At 44.7% G+C, this 24,637-nt stretch overlaps 1 protein-coding gene across 1 annotated transcript in view; it reads left to right on the top strand.

The window, feature by feature from the left end:
- Svop (SV2 related protein) overlaps positions 1-24,637 on the top strand; it is a 78,063-nt gene that overhangs the window by 3,462 nt on the left and 49,964 nt on the right. The window contains exons 2-5 of the mRNA XM_004843631.4: positions 12,205-12,365; positions 15,808-15,893; positions 17,309-17,407; positions 21,861-21,932. Coding sequence (XP_004843688.2) covers positions 12,205-12,365; positions 15,808-15,893; positions 17,309-17,407; positions 21,861-21,932 — 418 coding nt within the window. The remainder of the gene's footprint in view (positions 1-12,204; positions 12,366-15,807; positions 15,894-17,308; positions 17,408-21,860; positions 21,933-24,637) is intronic.

Here is a 24,637-nt window from a genome sequence, read left to right as displayed (position 1 = left end):
CTGACATTTTACATTCACTTCTGCCTTATTGTGTGTCCTTGTACAAGTCAAACTTTTTCTTTAAGTCTCTTCTAGAATAATTTCTTTTTATCCAAGGCTGGAGATTGAACCCAGGGCCTCACATATTTTAGGCAAGCACTTGCCTAACATATGAGCAATATCCCCATGTACAGCCCATGGAATGATTTCTTAAAAGTAAGTTTTCCCGACCACATTGATGGATTGACACATTAACTGATTCATTCACTAATTTGATGGTTTAATTGGGTGCCAGTTGTACGATGGATTCTACAACCAAATAAGACAGGGTAGTCCTTGCCTTTGAGAAGCTCACAGTAAGGAGCTCCATTGTCCAATTTGGTAGCCATTAGCTATATGTGGCTATTTAGATTCAAACTTAAATTATCTACTTTGCATATGAAATAATTTATAAAGTATGATATATAATATAAATATGCAAACATTTAAAAATCAACACTTGAGTCATTGCAAATGCTGGGCTGGGTATGTAGCTCAGTGGAACAGCATTTGTCTAGCATGTACAGGGCCCTAGGTTCAATCCCCAGCATCACAAAAACAAACAAAAAGCAAATGCACATTTCAAATGCCCAGTAGGTTGTCATATTGGGTAGCATAAGTCTAGAGCACTTCCATAGTTGCAATAATTTCCCAAGTTTTATTAGATGTCACTAATCTGGTGGAAGAGGTGGATATTGAACACATCACTGAACACTTAATTAAAGGATTGTCTTGAGAGCTATCAAGAACTCGTGCAGTTCAAGGAGACTAGTTCTAGATGGAGAAGGGGGAGAGTGAGGGAAGACTTCCTCAAGGAAGTGACATTTGAGCTGAGCTCCCAGAGACGTGTACAAGTCATCCAGAAAAAAAGAGAGGGGATGAGGAGAATTCCAGCAGAGGGAACCATATGGGTAAAAGGCCTGAATAGAAAAAGGTTGACATGCCATGATCAATGGAGCATAATGAACAATTAGTTCAAGGGAAGACTGCAGAGGACAGAAGGGACCTGGCCATACAGGGCCTTGCAGTAAGTGACAAGAAGTTAGGACTTGATCTAGCATGCACTCCCTTGCTCCTTTCTTACAAAATCTGTTTTTCAAGATAGAGCTTAAGTCCAACACTTCACTGAACCTTCCCCTGGCTTTTGCTGGGTTAACCAGTAATAGAGGTATAATGTGGCACCTGAGACAGGAAGAGCTGGATTCAAACTTTGGCTCTGCCACTTGCCATTGAGATGGTCTTGGGCCAGGGACTTCATCTCTCAAAGGCTGGGTGTTCACCCTATAAATCTGGACATGTCATCATACCTATGAGGTTGTGCTATGCTATGCAGCGAGGAGCTAATCATTGGAATGCTCTCAGTGCAGGGCCTGGCTCAGGGCAAGGGCTCAGTGAATGGTGCCGGGGATCCTCCACTCTGGTTTGTTCCCCTCTTTCTCAACTTGCTCGGGCCCTAAGGCACCTGGAAGCCATAGTCTCCTTTGCAGAGCACTAAGGAAATGTCTGATTTGGTGTGAAGGTGCATGTCCAAACTTGAACTCTTGATCTCTCCCCCATTCTGCTCCTCTTTTGGCTTTCCTATTGAAGGTCACAGTCACTCCACCTGCCTCATTTGGGCTAAAAACTTTGGAGTCAATTTAGACTCCTTTCTCCCTTTGCTGTGTCACTTTCATTGCATCAGGAAATCCCTTCGGTCCTCCCTCAAAGCTTCACCCAAGACTCCTAGCCCTTCTTTCCACCTCTACTCTGAGCCCCAGGGTCAAGTCCCCATCCCCTCTCACTGGGAAGGGCTGCAATGGTCTCCAGGCTGGTCTCTCACTCCTGACATTTTCTCCCTACATCCCAATCCAAATACAGCAACTGGAGCTCTGTTCAGCTCAGAAGCCTTACATAGCTCCCGTAGGCCTCCTCTCTTCCAATCCTCCTCCTACTCATGTTGCTGCAGCCACTCCAGCCTCCCTGCTATTCCTCAAACCTTCCAGGTAGGCTCCTGCCTCAGGGTGCACCATTCCCTCCACCTAGGAGGCTCTCCTCCAGGATATCGGCTTCACCTCCGTCAGGTGTCAAATGCCACCTTCTCCCTGAAACCCATCCTATTTCCTTTAAAATTGCAGTCCTCTGTCAAACACACACTCCAGCAAACCCCAAACCAGAGCATAACCGGTGTTAGCAAGGATGTAGAGACACTGGAATTCCTGTACCCTGTTGGTGGGAGTATAAAGCAGTGTGGCTGTTATGGAAAACAGTGTGACACTTCCTCAAAAAATTAAAAATAGATTTCCATATGATCCAGAAATTCCATTTCTGGATACACAATCACCCCTTCATATCTGTGCATTCCACGTCCATGGATCCAACCAATCATGAATCAAAAATACTTGGAAAAGCCAGGGATTTAGCTCAGTGGTTCCGGTGCCTGCCTTGCAAGCACAAGGTCCTGAGTTCAAGCCTTGGTACCAAAAACAAAACAAAACAAAATACTTGGAAAAAATTGCGTCTGCTGCGGACATGTGCAGATGTTTTCTCTCATCATAATTCCTTAAACAATATAGTATAACAGCTTTTTACATAGCATTTACATTGTATTAGGTATTACAAATGATTTGGAGATGATTTAAAGTATATAGGGTGATGTGCATGGATTCTATGCAGACACCATGCCATTTTATATAAGGGATTTAAGCATCCATAATAACCTGAAAGAATTAAAGGTAGGGTCTTGAAGAGATATTTGTATACCCTTTGCTATAAGAACATCATTTACAATAGCTAAAACATAGAAGCAACCTATGTCCATCAGTAGGTAAATAGATAAACAAAATGTGGAATATTCATGCAATGGAATATTACACAACCTTGTATAGCATCCAACTTCCCTTACTAGTGTGAAAGCTTCCAAGGGTAGCAACTTGGCATATCCCAAGTGTGGGGGAATTTCTGTCGATTTCATCTAATGCTGGATTACTGGATTCCAGAATAGATGAGTCTATGTTGACCAAAGGATTATGAAAACTTTATAAATAAAAAAGCAGAGGGCCGGGGATTTAGCTCAGTTGTTCCGCTTCCTGACTCCAAAGAGCAAGGACCCGAGTTCAATCCCCAGTACCAAAAAAAATTTTTTTTTAATAAAAAATAAAAAAGCAGAAAAATCCATCCACCCTCTGTATTATTTTCCCTGGCAGTTGGGACCACCATTATTACATTTGGGTGCTGAACATCTCAGTCCACCTGGAAAGATAAGACATAGCTTCCTTTCTTCACATCTGCTGTTCTGTTTGTCCATCTCTTGACTCAGGAAGATTGGAAGAATGGTACTTTGACCCACTGACTACATGGCTATTCTTCAAACACATTTTAACTGTCAAACATTTGTTGTGTACAACATGCTTTGAAATATCTATGTATTTTCAAATGGGTAAATCAGGATAATTGGTATATAAAACTAGGCAGGGTGGCACATGCCTGCAGTCCCAGCACTGTGAGAGACTGAGGCAGGAGAATTGTGAGTTTAAGCCCAGGCTGGGCAATTTAGCCAGACTCCATCTCAAAATAAAAAACATAAAAGGGCTGGGAACGTGATTCAGTGTGAAGGCCCTGGGTTAAATCCCCAGTACAAAAAAAATGATAATTAGTAGCATGTACATGACCTTTTAAGCAGTGTGTGTGTGTGTGTGTGTGTGTGTGTACACTCAAAATATATTCTCTTAGTAATTTTCAAGTGTGTTGCTGTTAACTACAGGCCCCAAGTTGAGCAGTGGATCTGTTTAATGTACTCCTCTTCTCTAATTGAAGCTTTGTACCACTTGACCAATACTTCCTCCACCGACCCCCCAAACCCCTCGTAACCACCATTCTGTGCTCTGTTTCCCTGAGTTCAACTTTCTGAAATTCTACATATAAATGAGATCATGTAGTCTTTGTCTGTCTGTGCCTGGCTTATTTTACTTAACAGTATTCTCCAGGTTCATCCGTGTTGAAAATTTTTCAAACATTACAGGATTTCTTTCTTTTTTATGGCTGAATGGCATTCCATTGTGTATATAACACATTTTATTTACTTGTTCATCCACTGATGGGCACATAGGGTGATTTCGTTTTTGCTGTTGTGAATAATGCTTCAACAATTATATGACATGGGGCTGGGGATTTAGCTCAGGGTTCCACCGCCTGCCTCTGGAGCACAAGGTCCTGAGTTCGATCCCCAGTACCAAAAAAATAAAAACAAAAACAATTACATGACTATTGTGCTTGAAATTGTCCCAGGTAAACTCTTTGGGCCCAGATGAATCCTGGAAAGGACTTGTATTTGAGTTCTAGAGGAAAAGCCAGAAGCAGATCTATTTCCTCTAACTCAGGAGAGTTCTGCATAGAGACACAGGACCGAGGTAAGTGGCAAAGGCACCAATGAGACTTCTGGCTCCTGCCCCTGAGACTCAGTGGGACAAAAGGAAAAGATCTTTGGCCAACAAGGAGAAATGGTGTTTACTGTCACTCATGCCAGACAAAAAGTACGGTGTCATTGCAGTAAGTGGGGGAATCCATATAGGCAATCCCTTAAAGCTTTGCAATTTCAAGTTCAGAACTACTCACACCCCTTCATTTCAAACACATTTGCATTTCATGTCTGCCAGCTTCACTCTAGGGGACGTAGATTTCAGTGACTTAAGGAGAACAGTTTGGAGGCCAAAGAAAGAAAGTCTTGTAAAGAGGCCATGGCTTGAGTAGCCTTAGGTCTTGGAGAGTTGTTCCAGGGCCCACTGGGCTAGACAGAGGCTATGTAACCCCAGCCATGGGGTCTTCACTGGGCTGTCTAAAAGATGCTGGGCATAGTGACACATGCCTATAATCCCAGCACTTGGGAGGCTGAGACAGGAGGTTTGCTGCTAGTTCAAGGCCACTCTGGGCTATATAGTGAGTTCAAGACCAGTCTGAACTACATAGCAACATGATGTCTTAAAAAAATATTATGCAGATTAGGACTAAGGGTAAAGCTCAGGTGTACAGCACTTGCCTGGCACGCATATGGCCCTAGGTTTGATCCCCAACACCAGAAAAAAAAAGAAAAAGAATTATGAATATTTGCATATGAGCCATTGTGTGATCTTGAATAATTTGTTCAACTTCCCCCAAAACACATGGGGGTGTGTGGGTCATGTTTGAGGGCATTTTAAGGTCTGAAAGACTGTGGTTGTAAACTCTCCAGAGGGGTGCACCCGGTGCCATCCTAGGTTACGGTGACTGTCGTGGTGTTACTCATTGCATCTCTTTCGGTCTTTAACCGAGGGCTTCTCGACCTTGACATCACTGACATTTTACTCCAGGCAGTAGTGTTGGGAGAGAGCTGTAGAATATTTAGCACTATCCCTGGCCTCTGGCCACTCAGTGTCACAAGCCATTCCCCACTCTCAGTCCCAATGGTGACAAAATTGTCTGCAGATCTTGCCCATGTCCCCCGAGGGCTAAATTGCCCATGGTTGAGGAACAGTTCTCTGGAGTGTTCTAAATGAATTATTCAGTCTGGATTTCCAGAGCATCTTCAGATCTCTCTTCAAACGTCACTTCTCCATTTTCAGCTCAGTTGGATCCCTAGTACCTGCTTCCCCAGCAAGGTGTGCATCGTCCATGATGCCCAAGTTACCTTTGGCAAAAGACTAAGTTCCATAAAGGCATTGGTCTAACACAGAGGTCTTCACTGTGTGGTTGTTGAATGAATAACAAAAATGTACAAATCACCTGGACAGTCATAGCACAGGGTTCCTGTTCTTCCAGCAGAAGAGTTGCCCAGTCCTTCCATGAGGCCACAGCAGAGAACCATAGCTGGGCTCTGCTCAAGCAGACCTGGGTTTGAATCCTGACTTTCCCATTAACTCTGCAGGTGTCTGTTCTCATCATCTGTAAGGTAGTAAGAATTAGGGCACCCACCTCATAGGGCATAAAGTTGCCTTGAACTGATGCTCACAAAATTCTCATCTGAGCTACCAGCACATGGTAAGGGCTCCATAGTGTTAACTGTTATTTATTTGTCATCATTACCTTTTGTTTGGGGTGTATAAGCCAGTGGTCTGCTGTTCAGGTTGATGGGGGCGACAGGAACATACAAATAAATAAAACCCAGAGGAACCTAAAATTTCTATTAGTCATAGACTTCTAGACGTTCATAAATGGAAGGGATCTTAAAAGACATCATATCCAACCTCTCAAATTCCATCTCTCCAATTCAGGGCATGAAGGCATCAAGGGGTGACTCTCAGACTTCTGTGGCCACTGTCAACATCTTCTGAAAATTCACATTCCTGAGCCCACTCTGCAAAGATGCAAAAGCATGGAGTCTGGAGTATGGCCTAGGAATCAGCATTCTAATCTGTTCCTTAGGGACATTTGTGACTTTGCTCAGAAAAGCATTGGCTGATCAATTAAGTGTGCAGGCTACTGAGACCAGGCTCCTGTACACTACATACTACCCAGAGGACTAGGGCCCATTGGTGTAACCTCTCTGAGCCTCAGTTTGCTTATCTGTAAACTGGAGTTATTACTAACATCTCCCTCTTAGGATTCCAGAAGGAATTATATAAGGCAGTTTCTAGCACTCAGACTTGGACCTGGCACCTGAAGTGATGGATAAATATTAAACGTGATTACTCCTGAACCAGTTACATGGACATTGTCCTCTCCCAGAAAGTGTCTCACAAAGGGAGGGGGGTCCACTGTCCCCTTAAACAGCTTTTTTCATGGCTGGACTTTTCTGCCTGAGAATGCTTCTCCTTGCTTATATTGAGAAGAAATGTGCTTCCTTGAGTTCATGAATCTTTCAGATTGAAAATGAAGCACAAGCCCAACTGTGATCATCACAGGATGGCATGCAGGGTTCTACAGGAAGACAGGTGGTCTGGTGCAGGAGGGAAGAGAGCCCAGTTCTGGCCCGGGTTTGAATCTCCCTATTTACACTATTCAATAGCTGTGTGACCCGACATGGGTTACTTCTTAAATTGGTTGCTGGGTGTGGTGGTACACACCTGTAATCCTAGCTACTTGGAAGGCTGAGGCAGGAGGATCACAAGTCCAAGGCCAGTTTAGCAGGACCCTGTCTCAAACAATTCAAAAAGGGGTAAGGAAGCTAACTCAGGGATAGAGTGCTTGTCATGAACTCAAGGAATAAAGGTCTAGACGCTCAGATGAAAAGAGTAAAACTTCCTCATCTAAAGACCCTAATTAAGTCACAGGCCCTAATTTAAGGAACTGATGGTACAAACAAGATCTTTAAGTTGATAGCTATTTCCTCAAGTTTTTCTCTTCCTTAAATAGCAAAATTATGTAAAATAAATGTTCCTGGCTATTTTGGTAAATTATAAGATAGATATATACAAATGCCAAGCAATATGCACAAAAGAGCCAGGCTGTTTTGAAGCTCTCATATATTTAACATATGTCACTGCTATTTTCTTTTTCTTTCATAATACATTTTCTTCTTCATTGGGAAATCTTGGCTCATGTGCTAGATAAATACTTTTAGGAACCCAACTGATTCAAAATGCAGTCTGGCTTTCCGAATATAATTTAATGTCAAAGTTCTCTTTTTTCTTTTTGTCCGTTTGTTTTGCTTTGATAGTGCTGTCACTTGAACACCAGGCTCTGCGCAAGCCCGGCAAGTGCTCTACCATTCAGCTATATACCCAGCCTTTTAAAATTGTTTAATTTTGTGACAGGGTCTTGCTAAGCTGCCCAGGATGAGCTTGAACTTGTGATCCTCCTGTCTCAGCCTCCCAGAGTGCTGGGATGACAGGCGTATCCCACACCCACCTTTTTTTTATTTCTGTTTTAACTCTGTGAGGCTGAGGCAGGAGAACTGCAAATTCAAGCCCAGCCTGAGCAACTTAGTGAGACTCTGTTTCTAAATTAAAAAGCTGGGATGCAGCTCAGGCTGAAGGCCCTGGGTTCAATGCCCAGTACCACCACTGAGAGACTGAGACAGACAGAGATATGTTGGGAGTTGGGAGAAATACACTGGACCCAGTGAAAGGCTTATGACGGGGTGGGCTGGGGCTGTGACGTTCCAAGTGTGGAATAAGGAAAGGGTGCTGTGAAATGCGCCCCAGTTAGAGATCTACGCGTGAGTAGGGCTCTCTGACTCAAGAAGCAACTCTAAAATAAACGCCATAAATAGTCCCCCCCACTGTGGTAGTCACAGAAGATGGAAATATAGAGAATCAATAGGGGAAAGAAGGAAATGAATATTTACATACATCGCCAATTCATTTTTATGGACGAAGGGAAGCTCCGTAGATTTCTCTTGACTCTGAAGTCAACACCACAGGATGAATTCAGGGCCTGATGTCTTCTCGAATACTCCTTTAATCACATCTCCTCCTCAAGAAACATCCATGACTCCCTACTCCTTCTGTGACTGATACCAACCACTGCAATCCTTTTGGAAGGTCATTTGTGATATCTCCCAAAATTCTGCTCCCACCCAGAACTATTCTGCTGGCAACTTGTCATAGGGAGAGATGCAAGTAGGTGATGATTTGTGGTACACTGGCTGATATGGATTGAGATGGACTTGTCATGGGTCACATCCGGAGTTCAGCACTTTACATGGATTTTTTTCTTTTCTTTTTTTTTTTTTTTTGGCACCGGGGATTGAACTTGGGTCCTTGTGCTTGTGAGGCAAGTGGCGGAACCACTGAGCTAAATCCCCGGCCCATTTTCCATGGATTATAACCCCATTTTACAGATGAGGACTTTTTGCTTGTTTGTTTGTTTTTATTGTTTTGGGGTGGTTTTTTTTGGTACGGGGGATCAAACTTGGGTCCTTGTGCTTGTGAGGCAGGCGGCAGAATCACCGAGCTAAATCCCCGGCCCTTTATTATATTTCTTGAGGCAGGGTCTCGTCTTGTAGTACATGCTGGCTCATGGTGATTCTCCTGCCTCAGCCTCCCAAGTGCTAGGACTGCAGCTGTGTGTTACCTCGCCTGGCTAAGATGAGGACTCTTAAGCACAGAGAAGTCACCCAGAAATGGCTAAGCCAGCTTTGGCAAAGCCATCTGACTTCGGAGTACCCACTCCCAGCCATGCTGCCATGTCCTCTTCTGCTATTGGCCTGCTGTTTTCAGCTTTGCTTGTGATAATACAAACTAAGAACAATTCTCAGGAGAGAAGTGATTAGACAGACAATGGCCCATTCAAGTAGGAAAATGTAACACAGGGCCAGGGATTTAGCTCAGTAGTTACGCTGCCTGTCTTGCAAACACAAGGACCTGAGTTCGATCCCTGGTTCCAAAAAAATAAATAAGAAAATGTATCACAATATACAGTGTATCACAATTGCCAGAGTGTCCGTTGCAGATAGATGGATAAGCAAAATGTGGTCTATCTATAGAATGGAGAATTATTCACCTTTTAAAAGGAAGAAATTCCAGGGGTAGGATGTACCTCAAAGGCAGGGCGCTTGGCTAGAAAGTACAAGGTCCATTCTACATTTTGAGAGTGACTTTGAACTTGTCATCCTCCTGCCTCAGCCTCTCCAATAGCTAGGACTGTGCCACTATGTATCTGTATACTTTTTTTTAAATTGGTACCGGAGTTCGAACTCTGGACCTTGCGCGTGCGAGGCAGGCAGTGGAACCACTGAGCTAAATCCCCAGCCCTATCTATATACTTTTTAATGCTTGTTCCCTTCCCAGGAGACTATGAGCCCTGCAGGCTGGAGTCTTTGGCACACCTCGAAATCCCAGCACCACCCACCCGTGTGTGGGCCTGGCACATGGCAGGTGCTCAAAAAATGAACAAATGCATTCTACTAACATCATGGCCATAGTCAGAGTTGGTTTTTTACTGGGATTTTAATTTTCAGATGGCAAAATTCACATAATATAAAATTGATCATTTTAACTGTTTAAAAACATATGATTCAGTGGTATTTAATGCATTTACAATGTTGAGTCACTCCCCCTTCTGTCTAGTTCCACAACAGTGTCATCACCTCCCTAAAAACTGCCTGCACCTTTTAAGCAAGGAGCCCCCATTCCCAGGTAATCCCCAGGCCCTGGAACCACCAATCTTCTTTCTCTGTGGATTTGCCTGCTCTGGATGCTTCGTATGCATGGAATCAGAACTGTGTGACCTCTTGCAACTGGCTTCTTAGACTCAGCATGTTTTTGGATCATCTGTTTTGCACCATGGATCGGTGGTTTGAGGACTTTTGTCTGTTTCCTTTCTGTGAGGTGCTACACCTGCTTGTACCAGCTCTAGAGAGCAGACTGGTTGTTAAATATACAGGATTTTGGGGAGCCTGTCATTTAACCATTGTAGTTTGAAACTGGCCATCATGGAAGATTTACCCCACAGATCCTGGCAGATGCTACAAATAAACATGGTGGGCACACTCTGACTTTAAAGTATCCTATAATTTCTATCGGGATCCCCTAAAAGCTGCTCCAGATAAACACACACTCTGTATCAAGTGCTTTTTTCTTTCTTTCTCCTTCTTCTCCTCCTTCCCCTCTTCCTTCTCCTTCTCATCCTCTATCTCCTCCTCCTCCTTCCGTGGGTGCGTGTGTGTGTGTGTGTGTGCGCGCGCACGTGCATGTGTTTTGAGACAGGTTCTTGCTAGACTTGAACTTGCAATCTTCCTGCCTCAGCTTCCTGGAGCCCTGGTATTACAGGCATGTGGCAGTGGTGGGTCAAATGTGCCTGGCTCAAATGCTGCTCTTGGCAGGCAAATGGCTTGTAAGAGGTCCTCTGGGACCCACCTTCTAAGCATGTGTCTGGGTCTAGGGTGATTGATCTCTAAAACTTTGCTCCTAAGTGACACCTGCTTTCCAGCTGCAAGGGCGGCCCCAGCTTCAGAGAACAGGTTGAGTCCTGTGTCCTGGGCCTCTCAGATTGGGGGCTGGACTGCAGGCAGTCAACTGGGGGAGGGGGAAGGCTAGGCTCCTGGACAGGACGACTTCATGGTAGCGGAGGGGCAGCAGAACACTTTGTCTGACTCTGGCATAGGAAAGCGCCTCCCAGGCCAGCCAAGGTCAGCGGCATGAGAGGACTGGTAGAAATACAAATTTCCCATCTGCAGCGCAGACCTTGGGAGTCAGACTTCTTGGGGCCGGGGCCCGGCCGTCTGTGTTGTAACCTGCCCTGTGGGGTTCTGAGGCTCTGTTTGGAAGAGAACCCTGCAGCAGGTGGCATCCTGAAGCACCATCAGCCAGGCTGCCATCGAGCTGTGCCCATTGATTCCAGCTCTAGAACATACTGTTTTCCACATCTGGCAAGCCCACCCACATAGGCCAGCTCAGCTTGGGTCTCATATTTATTCCTCCAGACATAGGAATGCTTGGGAGAGGCATAGACTTGCTGCCCAGGGACTTGAACCAAGAGCTTTAATACCAAAGACAGCCAGGCTAAGCCTCAGCTCCACCAAGCTGTGTGATCTAGGGCAAGAGCCTTAACATCTTGGGGCATCTGATTTCTCCTCCATAAAACTGTATACTAATCAGACCTCCTTCCTAGGTTGGTTGTCAAGGTAATGGGAGATCTCATATATTAGCAGTAAACCCTTAAATTAGATGGTTTTCAACAAAGACACCAAGATCATTCAATGGGAAAGGACAGTCTTTTCAATAAATGATACTAGAAACAATTAATAGCCACACGCAGAAGAATGAAATTGACTCTTGGCATATACTTTATAAAAAAAGTCAACCCAAAATGCAAGACCTAAACTTAAAAAAAAAACTTTTAGAAGAAAATACAGTAATGCCTCAGTTCACGAGCGCTTCTGTTTACAAACAATTCAGTTCTCAAACAAAGGTGTTCGACAAAATTTTGCTTCACAAACACAACTACGGCCATCTTCCCCACACAAACATAAATGGAGCCATCTTTCCCCAAATCGTAAAACAAACTGAGCTCATGAACAAAGTACCACTGTATAGGGGGAAAGCTTTGTGACATTGGATTTGAGAATGATTAATTTGAATATGATGACAAAAGCGCAGATAATAGGACTGGAGATGTAGCTCAGTGGTTGAGCACTTGCCTAGCATATGTTCATTCTCCAGCCCAACTGAATGGAAATGCTGGTTCCCAGCTATTCAACTCTCTATGAAAAAAGCATTCATCTGTCTTGGGTACAAGAGCTATGCAGCAAGGCCCTGAGCCAGTCATCTTGATCAGATTTGCTCTTTTCTCTAGGGTGGTGAAATTCCGTCGCACAGGTGAGAGTGCAAGGTCTGAGGACGACACAGCTTCGGGAGAGCATGAGGTCCAGATCGAAGGGGTCCGAGTGGGCCTAGAAGCTGTTGAGCTGGACGATGGAGCAGCTGTGCCCAAGGAATTTGCCAATCCCACTGATGGTGAGAGAGCCCTGTGGCTGAGGCATGAGCCTGGGCCCCGGTCAGGGACCCCGAGCTGCCAGGGTTGCCTCCCCAGGCAACACTCTCAAAAGCTCTCATGAAGGACCAGCGGGAGGGGCAGAAGTGAGGTGGAAGTGTGGGCTGGGGCTACGTGGCTCACTTCAGCAGGCAAGGTGACCTCACAACCACTGGCAGTCAGCATGATGGTGTGACACTTGTCCAAGGGCAGTGACAATGATGATGGGTGGTGATGCTGGTGATGCTGGTGATGGTGATGTGGTGCTGAGGATCGTGAGAGTGGTAATGGTGGTTAGATGACGATGGTGGTGATGGCAGTGAAGGCAACAGCAGTGCACTGATGATGGCAGGGATGATTTTGGTTATAATGATTGATAGGGGAGATGCTGATGATGACAGCATACGGGAGCAGCTGACCCTGGCTGAGAATTTGCTCTGTGCCAGCCTCTGTTCTAAGCATGCTACATGTATTACCCATTTAATCCTCATACCGGTTCCGAATGGCACTATAAACCTCATTTCCCCCATTTTGCATATGCGGAAACTGCAGCACACTGCTACTATGCCAAACACCAGATCACACTTTAGAGAAAATTATGATTGTCTCAAGAGGCTCCTGGTTGAAATTTCAAAATGATGATGGCTCCTAGCAGGGACTGATGAGATCTCCAGAGGCTGCCCTTGGAAGGGCCATCCAATATCCTCCTTTAGTATTTTTATTTTTTAATTAACTTTTTATTTTGGAATCATTTTAGATTTACAAAAAGATGTGTTAGTCAACTTCCAGTTACTGTAACGAAATAAGTGAGACAATAAACTTAAAAAGAGGAAAGATTTGTTTTTGGCTCACAGTTCCAGAAGTTGCAGTCCATGATCATTTGGCTCCCTCATTTTAGGCACATCAGGAAGGAGCACATGGCAGAAAACGCTATTCACCTCTTGGCAGCTGGGATGGGAAATAAAAAGAGGAGAGGGGGTCAGGTCTCAGTATTCCCTTCAAGGGACCAGGAATTTAGCTCAGTGGTTCCAGCACCTGCCTCAAAAGCTAAAGGTCCCAAGTTCAATACCAAAAACAAACAAACAAACAAATATTCCCTTCAAGGTCATGCCCCCAATAATCTACTGAGGGCTGATCAGACCCTCAGCTACTTTTATTTCTCTACAAGGAATAAAAGAAAGAGACAGAGACAATTTTCAAGATATAAAGGGGAGCCGGGGATTTAGCTCAGCGGTTTTGCTGCCTGCTGTGCAAGTGCAGTGACCAGAGTTCAATCCCCAGTACTAAGATATAAAGGGGAAACTGGGAGAAGACCTGCCTCTAGCAGACAGACTTGAATAAAACTGCATGGTTGGCCCACTTTTACTAGCCAGTGAAAAGCACGGGAGGAGGGGTAGCATGCATTTCATGGAATAGCAACTATAGAGAATGGGTGGATAAGGATTAAATTAATGAGGAACCAGATTTTCTCTATACCCAAATGCCTGTATATCGACAACTGTCCTCAGCAGATGCTACCCAGAGTGCAGTGCCAGCTTATCCATTTCCACCCATAGCCATAGGGCATGTGGCCTTCCGCATACTTCCATGTTATGAGGCAAAATAACACTGACCTGGATGGAGAGACTGAGATCTGAGCTCAACTACTGTTGAGCTCAACTATATTCCTCAACAATAACCTAACTTTCTTCAATCTTTAAGAAGTTGTATACCTTTCGAGAGAGCTACAGTGAGGGACCACGCCTTTAACATGCAGGCCTTTGGGAGAGATTTCAGATTCAAAGTATAGCAGAATACAAGAAGGTTCCCATATACCCTTTACTCAGTCTCCCCCAAGGTAAACATTTCACCTAAACAAGGTGCATTTGTCAAAACTAAGAAGTTAACATCATGCACAGATATACACTGAGACCCACACTCAGATTCAATTCAGATGTCACCAGCTCTTCCACACATACTGTTCCAGGATGCCATCCTGCGTGCCATGTGACATTTGGTCTTTATGTATTTGCCAAAATACTTATTAGCTTATAAATTGTACTTTGATTTTTCTGAGCACAAAAATAGCATATTTTTGGCAAGCATTCAGACATTATAGAAATGTCCAAAGTAGAAAAGTGAGTGCTATTCTCACAGATGACTCTGTTAGCAGTTTGTAAGACATTCATTCTATCTTTCTACATGTATAGCATGAATGCACACACGCACTGATATCTAATTTTATTACAGAGACCACTCTTCGGATACATACCTCTCCACGACTTGCATTTTCCACTTAACAATACAATGTGGACCTCTTTCTGTCTCAATGCGCATGGAATTCTGCTTTTAAAAAAAAGCATTTGGACTGGGGACGTAGCTCAGTGGTAGAGTGCTAGCCTAGCATACACAAGACCCCAGCATAGTAAAAACAAAACACAAAACAAAACTTTAAAAAGCATGTATTTCTTCCTGACTATAGAAGTAATAATTTTTAAAGGAAAAAAGGTAAAACTTCATGTGATCCCTCCCCTCTCCCATCCAAAGGCAATAAAAATAAAACTATAATTTAAAGTCTTATATATTCTATGTATATGCATATATAACCACATAAAGGCATACATTTCCAAGACCAAAACCATAGTATTTTGTTATCCATCTTATTTTGTTTTTAAAATTAGTCTATTATGTGCGTCTTTCTATAACTGCATATTCTTTTTGTTTGTTTGTTTGTTTTTTGGTACCAGGGATCCAACTCAGACCTTGCACTTACGAGGCAGGCGGCAGAACCACTGAGCTAAATCCCCGGCTGCATATTCTTTTTAATAGTTGGGTCATATTGTATAATGGTAGACATCTTGTGTTTTCCAGTTGTCTTAGTCGCTTTCCTCATCACTGAGACACAGTATCTGATACCCATGGCTTAAAGGAGGAGAGGTTTATTCGGCTCACCGTTTTTAGAGGTTTCAGTCTATAGTTGGCTGGCTCCAAGGCAGCGTGGCATGGCAGAGGGTCCTGGCATGCTCATGTCATGGTGCAGGGAAGCCGAGAGTGGAGAGGAAGGAGGAAGGCCTTCCAGGCCACGCCCCCTAGTGACCCGCTCGCTCCTACTAGGTTCCACCTCCCAACATCACATCTAGCCATAAACCCATCAGTGGACTAATCACACACCCATGATCACCTCTAAAAGCCCCGCATAGGAGCTCATGAGCCTTTGGGGTGATATCTAGATAAAAACCATAACCCCAGTTTCCTCTGCTGCAAATAATGTCACAGTAGCAAAGTAACTGCTTCACACTTGGTGGAATATTTTTCTAAGATAAGTTCTAGAAGCAGTATGTGCTGCAGTTAATTAGTTTGTCTGGGAACCACTCCCAACACCCTACATGCTGGGACAAATTCCAGGTGCATTGATCCTTTCTCTCCCTCCCTCTTTTCCCTTCCCAGATACTTTCATGGTGGAAGATGCGGTGGAAGCCATTGGGTTTGGAAAGTTTCAGTGGAAGCTGTCTGTGCTCACCGGCTTAGCTTGGGCAAGTATTTCTGGGGTACAGTGGCCTCACATTCACCTTCAAGGAACCCTCCCACCCCCTGCTGATCAACTGGGTTCCTGTGGCTTACGAGGAAGGACACAGCTGTCTTCCTGGAGAATCTGCCCGGATTCCCGAAGACAGTTTATGTGGGGCGATGAGTGGTACTAATCAGGGTGGGTGGTTGGAGGGAAGTGGGTGTGGCTGGTGATTATGCCAAGGATGGAATGGGAGCTTCTAGCTAATTAAGCCGTTCTCTGCCCTGAGGGGTCAGGGCTGCTATGACATTATGATACCACTTGGGAAACTCTCCCTGAAAAATAGACAAGAAAATTTGCCTTCTGGGTTGAGGGTGTAATTCAGTGGTAGAGTGCTTTGCCTAGCATGCGCAAAGCTCTATGTTCAATCCTCAGGACGTCTAAATAAATATATAGGCTGGTCGTGGTGGTGCACCCCTGTGATCCCAGCACTTCCAAGGCTGAGGCAGGAGGATCCCTCAAGTTCAAGGCCAGCCTATGCTACATAGTGAGTTCAAGACAAGCCTGAACTGCATAATGAGACAAACAAATGGTTTAAATTTTTCCTTCTACTTTAAGATGCTCATAGCCTTTGTTAAAATCCCTTATGTGGTTGTGGCAAATAGTACAGGTAGACCCTTAATCCAGCTGAAATTGATTTTCATGAATTGTGTGGGACAGCCATCTAACTGCACATTTGTCCAAACAGATCATCAATTTCCCCACACTGATCCTCTCATGAATTTGAAAAGCACCTTTGTTGCATATCTTGTTCCCGTGGTGGCAGTATGAGTCTGCTTTTAAATTGTCTCTTTTTTTTTTTTTCTTTTGGTACCAGGGATCAAACTCGGGTCCTTGTGCTTGCAGGGGCAGGCAGCAGAACCACTGAGCTAAATTCCCAGGCCCTAAATTCTCATTTTTTATTATTCTGTCTGGCTGGTCCTGTAAAGTCAAAGATATTTAATTACTGGGGCTTCCTAGTATGTTTTAATGTATGAAAAGGTCATGTTTATTAAATATACTGATTATTAATTCTACATGAACAAATGACCTACAAAACAAAGACAAACTAGTCTTTAATTGCACCAGAGAAGAAAGATCATTGTCTCTCTATCTCCGTGAGACTGTTTTGTTCAGACCTTTGAAATATGATGTCTTCCCTCTTCTTTGAGGAGGGCCTGTATTTTTGTAAATATGGGGAAACACAAAGAACACTGGATGACTATTTGTTGATTCTTGTGTGGTGGCACTGGTCTAACCACTGGGGCTCTCCAGGTTTGGATGTTTGGAGAGCTCTGGGCGGTGAAGGATTTGCTGCACGCTCTCTGGGGTTGAGGGCTTGGCCAGCTGTCCCCACTCTGGGCACCACCCTGGCCTCATGGTGTCCCCTTCCCTCTGCAGATGGCCGATGCCATGGAGATGATGATCCTGAGCATCCTGGCTCCACAGCTGCACTGCGAGTGGCAGCTCCCCAGCTGGCAGGTGGCATTGCTGACCTCGGTAGGTGACTCCTTCTGCTTCTGCACGATTTGAGTCCCTGGTGTCCTGCAGGATGTCCCCCTCCTGCTGCAGCCAAGAGCTCAGCAGACAAGAATCGAGTCCTGGATGGAAACACCAGGACCTCAGTTCCTTCCATACCCTGTGCATCTCACTGACCCTGCAGGTTATGGTAGCAGCCAGCTCTGCCCCTCCCAGAGCTCCAACTGCTTGAGGGGCTACAGACACAGTCTCTATTGCTGGAAACTTGCAACCCAGCTGTGCATATCCCTTAAACTTTACAAGCCTCCCTTTTCCCCAACTCAAAAAGGAGATGCCAACTTCCTTAAGGGGAGTGAGGACGAGCCCTCAACTGCTATCTGGGGGAGCTCACCAGCAAGCATTTAAAAGGGAGGACCATGGCCTGGCCAGACAGAAGGATAATAGTGATAATCACAAAAGCTACTATTTACACAAAAGCTGTGCACAGGGCTTGAAGCACATTGGATACAATGTATGTGTAGTCTACACTGTGCCTTTTAATCCTCCAGTCCCTCCCTCAGACTTGGTACTATTATTAGTACACACAGAGCCTAGCTCAAGGCAAGGGTGGGGGAAATAGTCCTTTCTTCTAATCCTGGCTGTCACAGATACCTGCTAGAGAGGTGCTGCAGGGCTGTTGGTTTTTGTGGTTCTGGAGCTCAAACCCAGGAGTGCACTACCTTTGAGCTACATCCCCAGCTTGCTAGATTGCCCTTGGTGGGAACTTCCAATCTTCCTGCCTCAGCCTCCTTGTCAGCACTTAGATTACAAACATGGGCTATCCCTCCCAGCTAGGTCTGTGTTTTTTCAATACAGGGACTTTCTGCTTTCTCTGTCCCTGTTTTTAACAGCCACAATTTGGGGTGGGGATGTAGCTCAGTAGTAGAGCACTTGTCTAGCTTGTGCAAGACCCAGGGTTTGATACCAAGTACTGCAAAACAAACAAATAAAACCCTCACAATTTATTGAGGAGTTATCATGTGCCAGGCTCTGGGCCAAGGGTTTTACATATGATAAGGAAACTAAGGATTAGAGATGTTTAGTGGCAAATCTACTCTGGGTCACAAGGCCTAATTTAATCCAGAACTGGCAGATCCCAAGCCACTGCTCTGGGTTACTTAGGGTATAAAGTCTGGAGCCACACAAAGTTTCCTGTGAGGAAGTTGGAGTGGCGCTGCAAGAGTTTGTCTAAGGAGATAAGTATACAGGGAGGATGCGACATTCGTGTCACTGTGACCAGAGGAGATGCTGGCATTGGGGCTGAAACTCTCCTTTGGGTGAAAATGTGTTTGGTTGGGTTTTTTTTAAAGGATGGGGATTGATATTTAACTCTTTTGGGTGCATATGATTAAGGACACATTTTACTTCATGACAATCATCTTTGAACACTTTTATTCTAAGAAATCTAGGAAGGAATTGAGTAAAACCTATGCAGCTCCCAGGACTCTGGAATGCTCTTAAATTGAAATGAATTTTTAAAAAATTGTAGGTTGGGGCTAGGATTGTAGTTCAGTAGTACAGTGCTCGCCTAGCAGGCTAAAGTCCTGGGGTCTAATTCCCAGCACTGCAACAAAGTTAATAAATAAAAATTTTTTAATTAAAAAAAAGGAAATTGCAGATTGTATCATTTCCAGTGCACTTAAATATTAAAAAATTAAATTAAATCATCATATTACTTCTAAAACTTCATCCAATGGAATTGAAATACTTATCTGGTGCTCACCATAGTTTGTTTAAAAATATCATGAATTGCTAGGCATAGTGGTACAGTCCCGTCATCTCAGCAATCTGGGAGGCTGGGGCAGGAGGACGGCAAGTTTAAACCCAGCCTGGGCAACTTAGGAACTTAGCAAGACACTGTCTCAAAATAAAAATTAAAAATTTTAAAGAGATTAGAGATTGGGCTGGGGATTTAGTTTAGTGGTTTCGCCTCCTGCTGCGCAAGCGCAAGGACCCGAGTTCGATCCCTGGTACCCCCCCCCAAAAAAGATTGGGGATGTACCTCAGTGTGAAGGCTCTGGGGTCAATCCTCAGTACTGGAAAAAAGTATCATGAATAAACTCTTCAGAAGAATTTTGAAATTTTGCACTGTATTATTTTCTTCTGGAAATGGCATTTCTATTCCATTTCTCACTGTAATTTTAACTTCATGTAATGTTTTCTTATGCTAGAAAATGTCACATTCATCACCCTATCATAATCTCTATGACAAAATTTATAAATATTAAATTACTATTTCTAATTTTCTGAGATGAGACGGCTCTAACTATTAAAATGTTTCTCCTGCACTGCATTATCATTATAATTCTTAGTGGTATACCACAAGGTCAACACAAGACAGAATTAGTTTTGACAAGTCACTATTAAATAAATAAATTAATTTTTATAGGGAATGAGTCCCTTAATGAGAGGAATGGAATGTCTGCCGAATATTTCATGCATTCTTGAATGATTACTTATTGCTCGAGTGAAACAGGATTTGTGTTCCTTCTCGCCGTGTCCTAAAGCTTTTACACAGCAAAGCATTTTGAGGTGCACTGGTAAGACTAGCAAAGAGAGCAGTGGGGAGCAGTGGTGGTGGTGGAGGAGGGAGAGAGAGTGGCCGGAAACCGATCACACCCCTAACTTGGTCCTGGGAAAGAGCCCCTAAGGAAGCTGGGGACTTGGGAATTAATTCCTTTAAGATGACCCATGTCTGTCTCTTCCTGGAAAGCCGCTGGGCACAGTTGGCCTTCCTTTTTTACTTAGTCTTTGCTGTGCTGGGGATGAAACCCATGACTTTACACATGCTAAGCAAGAGCTCTACCACTGAGTCCCAAGTTGGCCCTACTTATCAGCAGGCTCTGAATTCATGGATTCCATCAACCACAGACAGCAGATATAAGAAGAGAAAAAAATTTATCTGTACTGAACTTGTGCAGACATTTTCTCCTTATCATTATTCCCTAAACAATACAGTATAATGACTTTTACATAACACATTGTACTAGGGATTACAAGTCATCTAGAGATGGTTTAAAATATACAGGAAGATGTGCGCACGTTACAGGCAAACACTAAGCTATTTTACATAAGAACTCGAGCATCCACAGATATGGTGTCTACAGGGAGTGCTGGAACCCATCCCCGTAGAGGTGAAAGGGCAGACTCCTGTGTAGCCGCCAGCCCTAGGACTTGCCAGGAGCAACGCTTCTGGGAAGGGGCGGAGCTGAGGCAAGGCCTTCCGGTCTCTGGGCCTCACTTGCCCTACCTGGAAAATTGGGATGAAAACAGCGCCACCTTGTGGGGCTGTGTGAGGTCTAGGTAAGATGCGTGCAGAAAGCGTTTAGCCCTTAGTGAGGGTACAGCCCAGGTTCAGACCCTGTCAGCCTGCTTGCTTTTAAGACTTATCCTTACCCTCTCCTCTTGGGGACACTGAGCCAGTTCTTAGCCTGTGTGAGCCTCAGGGTCCCATCCATCAAATGGAGGTGATCGCGCAAACTCGATCAACTCCATTAATCGGAGGATTAATGATGTAACCTTTACAACTTTGCCTGGCACAGCCAGCAACCTGAGTGGCCTGTGCCTCCTCCCCAGCCCAGCCCATGCTGGGGGTTGAACCCCGGGCCTTTTGAATGCTGGGCAAATGCTAGACAGTGGTTTCTCTTACTCGTGGCTTGCAGCTCCTCCCATCCCCATTTCACAGCTTCCAAACTGGATCTTGTAACCCTTGTTCTTTTCTTTTCTTTTCTTTCTTTCTTTCTTTCTTTTTTTTTTTTTTTTTTGTTCCGGGGATCAAACTCGGGTCTTTGCGCTTGCGCAGCAGGCGGCTAAACCACTGAGCTAAATCCACGGCCCCCTTGTTCTTTCTTTTCCCTCCCTCCCTGCTTTCCTTCTTTTTCCCTCTAGTACCATGGTTTGTACCTGGGCATTTTCACTGAACTACATCCCAAGTCCTTTTTAATTTTATTATTATATATTTAAAAAAATATTTTGAGACAGTGTCTTACTAGGTTGCCCAGGTGGGACTTGAACTTGCCATCCTCCTGCCTCAGCCTTCCAAGGGCTAAGATTATAAACATTTACCATCACACCTGGCCCTTGATCTTTTCTCAGCACTAGGGCAAGACATTTCTTTGTTGTAGTGAGGAGCTGGCAAAATCCTAGCTCTGGAGCCAGACCGCCTAATTCCAGTCCAGGCTGTACTTCTTGGTGTTTTTCCTTTTCTGAGCCTTAGTTTCCTCAACTGGAAAATGAGGATAACAACAGCACCCACCCCGTGTGATCACTGGGAGGCTCGGGTGACAGTACACAGAGCCTAGAATAGTGTTTACACTGTGTCCGGTTGGCAGAGGATGTTGGCTCATCAGTGTTGCTGGGTCGGGCACCCTAAGTTTGATTTGCTGCTCCCGTTTTCCTTCTCTGAGTGGCTAACAGAAACTGTTCCCACCCACAGGTGGTCTTCGTAGGCATGATGTCCAGCTCCACGCTCTGGGGGAATATCTCTGACCAGTACGGCAGGAAAACGGTAAGGCAACCTTGTCTTCTAAGCACGCACCCTCCAGGTTCTCACCAAGGTGCTGTTTCAGGTAGCAAAACCTCTGTTGCTGTAGTAGTTGGGGAGCAGAATGAGGAGTGGTGCTGGAGGACAGTGAGAAGACCTTGCTGCAAGGCCACTGTGGACTCTTCCAATCATGGAGCCTGACCATGAGCTTTTCAGAATGTAGATGATGCTGTTGGTGCCAAGTCATATCCCCTGGACATTCGCCAGTCCCTCACACGAGGCTGGGGCAGGCAAGGGCTGGTGGATGGCAATCCCAGCAGGGATGTACTCCTGGATGGAGCTCACCAAGGCACTCCAAAGTTTCTGCCCTCCTCAGCCTGTCTCACCTTTCCACCCCCAGCTAGGATCAACACCTAAATAAGCTGTTTGTGTTTGGATCTTTATCTCGGGGTCTGCTTTTAGGGGGAGCCCCTGATGTAACAGGAAATAGATTTGCAATAGGAGGAAGGGAATTTACAGGTCTGGTATTCAATGGAGCCCTTAGAGTTTCACTCATTTGTTACCTTCTCAGCTTTGGATGGTAGCCTTTGTAGTTTACACTGCTCTTGTTTTACTCCGTTGAATTTGGGTCTTTGATTCTTTCAGCATAGGAAGCTACTGTCCTCCTTACCGTACAAATGGGCCTTACAGGCGTAAAGAGCTCTAACTCATCATTCCTATGACCGTGCGCCTTCTGTAATTACGCTCTCTGACTGCTTGACATTCTCTTTCTGGGACTCTTCCCACCAGCCTGCAGTTTCTCCAGAGGCAGCGTGATGTAATGATTGTGCTTGAAATCATGTAGACGGGGTTCAGCCCTAACCTTGCCACTCTTGAGCGTGTGACCTCATGCAAATGTACTGATCTCTCTTTTTTTTTTTTGTACCGGGGATAGGACTCGGGACCTTGCACTTGTGGGGCAGGTGGCGAAACCACTGAGCTAAATCCCCGGCTTGATCTCTTGATCTCTTGAGCATCAATTTCCTCATAATACAACCCACACTGGAGGGTAAATGGAGGGGATGGGGTGAGTTGTTCTGTACAGTGCCAGGCACAGGATGGGCACTGAGCTGGGGCAGCAATGACAGCATTTTTATCAAGTTCCCAGGTGATGTCGATGCCATTGGTCAGGGACCACACTTTTGAGAACTGTTGGTTTAGACCAATAAAACTGTACTCTTGGAGCTGCACAACAGGCAGACACCTAAATAAACTTATAATTCTGTTAGGAAGGCAGAAGGGAGATATGGGTGTTAGACAGGTAACAGACAGTCATAACTATAACTAGCATGTCATACTTTGAAAAGAAAATAGTGCCTTGTGTATTGGGCACTACCCCAGGCATGATTCAGGCACTAGCTCATCAAATCCCCACAATAACCATCGAAAAAAATATTTGTTTGAGACAGGATCTTTCTATGTAGCCTAGGCTGTCCTTAAACTTGAGACCCTCCTGTCTCGGCCTCTCAAGTGCTAGAATTACAGGTGTGCACCATCGTGGCCAGTTTAAAATATGAAATTTTTTGAGTGCTAATATGAGGCTAGAAACATTTTGGAGGATTTCAGATTTTGGATTTTTAGATTAAAGATACTTAACCAGTAAAATCTGTGCAAGTATTTCAAAATCTGAAAAAGTCCAAAATATGAAGCACTTCTTGTCCCAAGCCTTTTGGGTAAGGGATACAGAAGCAGAATAATTACTCTGACTTTTGGAAGAGGAAAGCTGAGGCACAGAGAATTGGCAGCTGGCCAAGGCCATGGAGTTTGCCTGTCACAGAGCCAAGTCTTGATCTGAGCTCAGATCCTTCTCTTAGGCATGACACTAGTGGCTTCAGTCTGTAGGTGCTTGGTACATTTATGTTGGCTCATGGTAGCTCACACCTGTAATCCCAGCACTTCAGTGACAGAGGCAGGAGGTTCACTGCAAGTTCGAAGTCAGCCTTGGCTACATAATGAGTTCAAAACCAGCCTGAACTACATAGCAAGACCCTGTCCAAAAAAAAAAAAAAATCATAGACAGGTTTTCAGTAATGGCATTTACTGAATTTTGTGAACAGTAGTCATATTTTGGCACCTTCTAGAACAGAGGTTCTCAACATGGGGGAGGGGAGCACTTGATAATGTCTTAGAGACATTTTTGGCTGTCACTACTAGGGGGCGGGCTCTACTGGCATCTGGTGAGGGGAAGCCAGGAATCCTCCCCAGTATCCTAGAGTGCAGAGGACGGCCCCTCAGGCCCAGATGGTAGCAGTGCTGAGGCTGAGTGCACGCATGTGCAAATGATGCTGAGTGGCAATTTTATGAAGAGTTAATCTTCATCCTCTTTCTCCATCTCTGGAACTGCCCAGCCGTTATTTCAATACTTACCTAAGTGGCTCATCTTGACAAGTGAAGCGATAACATATCATTGTGAAAAGCACAGGCTGGCGCCACCTTGCTTGGGTTCAGATCTCAGCTTCTCCACTCCTATGCTGCATGGCCTTGGGCAAGTTATTCAGTCTCTGAGCCTCACTGTTCTCATCTGTGGGTGGGTTAACAATGTAGGGCTGTTACAAGGAATAAATGGCCTTGCACAAAAGGCTCTTGGCATAGAGAAGTTGCTTCATAAATGTCCACTATAGCAGGTGTGGTGTGTATACCTGTAATCCCAGCCTCTCAGGAGGCAGAGGCAGGACAACTTAATGAGATCC

Source organism: Heterocephalus glaber, unplaced genomic scaffold (genome assembly GCF_053883595.1).
Source record: "Heterocephalus glaber isolate CG9 unplaced genomic scaffold, H.glaber_assembly_v1.0 deba00001687, whole genome shotgun sequence".
Lineage (NCBI taxonomy): Eukaryota > Metazoa > Chordata > Mammalia > Rodentia > Bathyergidae > Heterocephalus > Heterocephalus glaber.
This window is presented reverse-complemented; position numbering and strand designations above follow the sequence as displayed.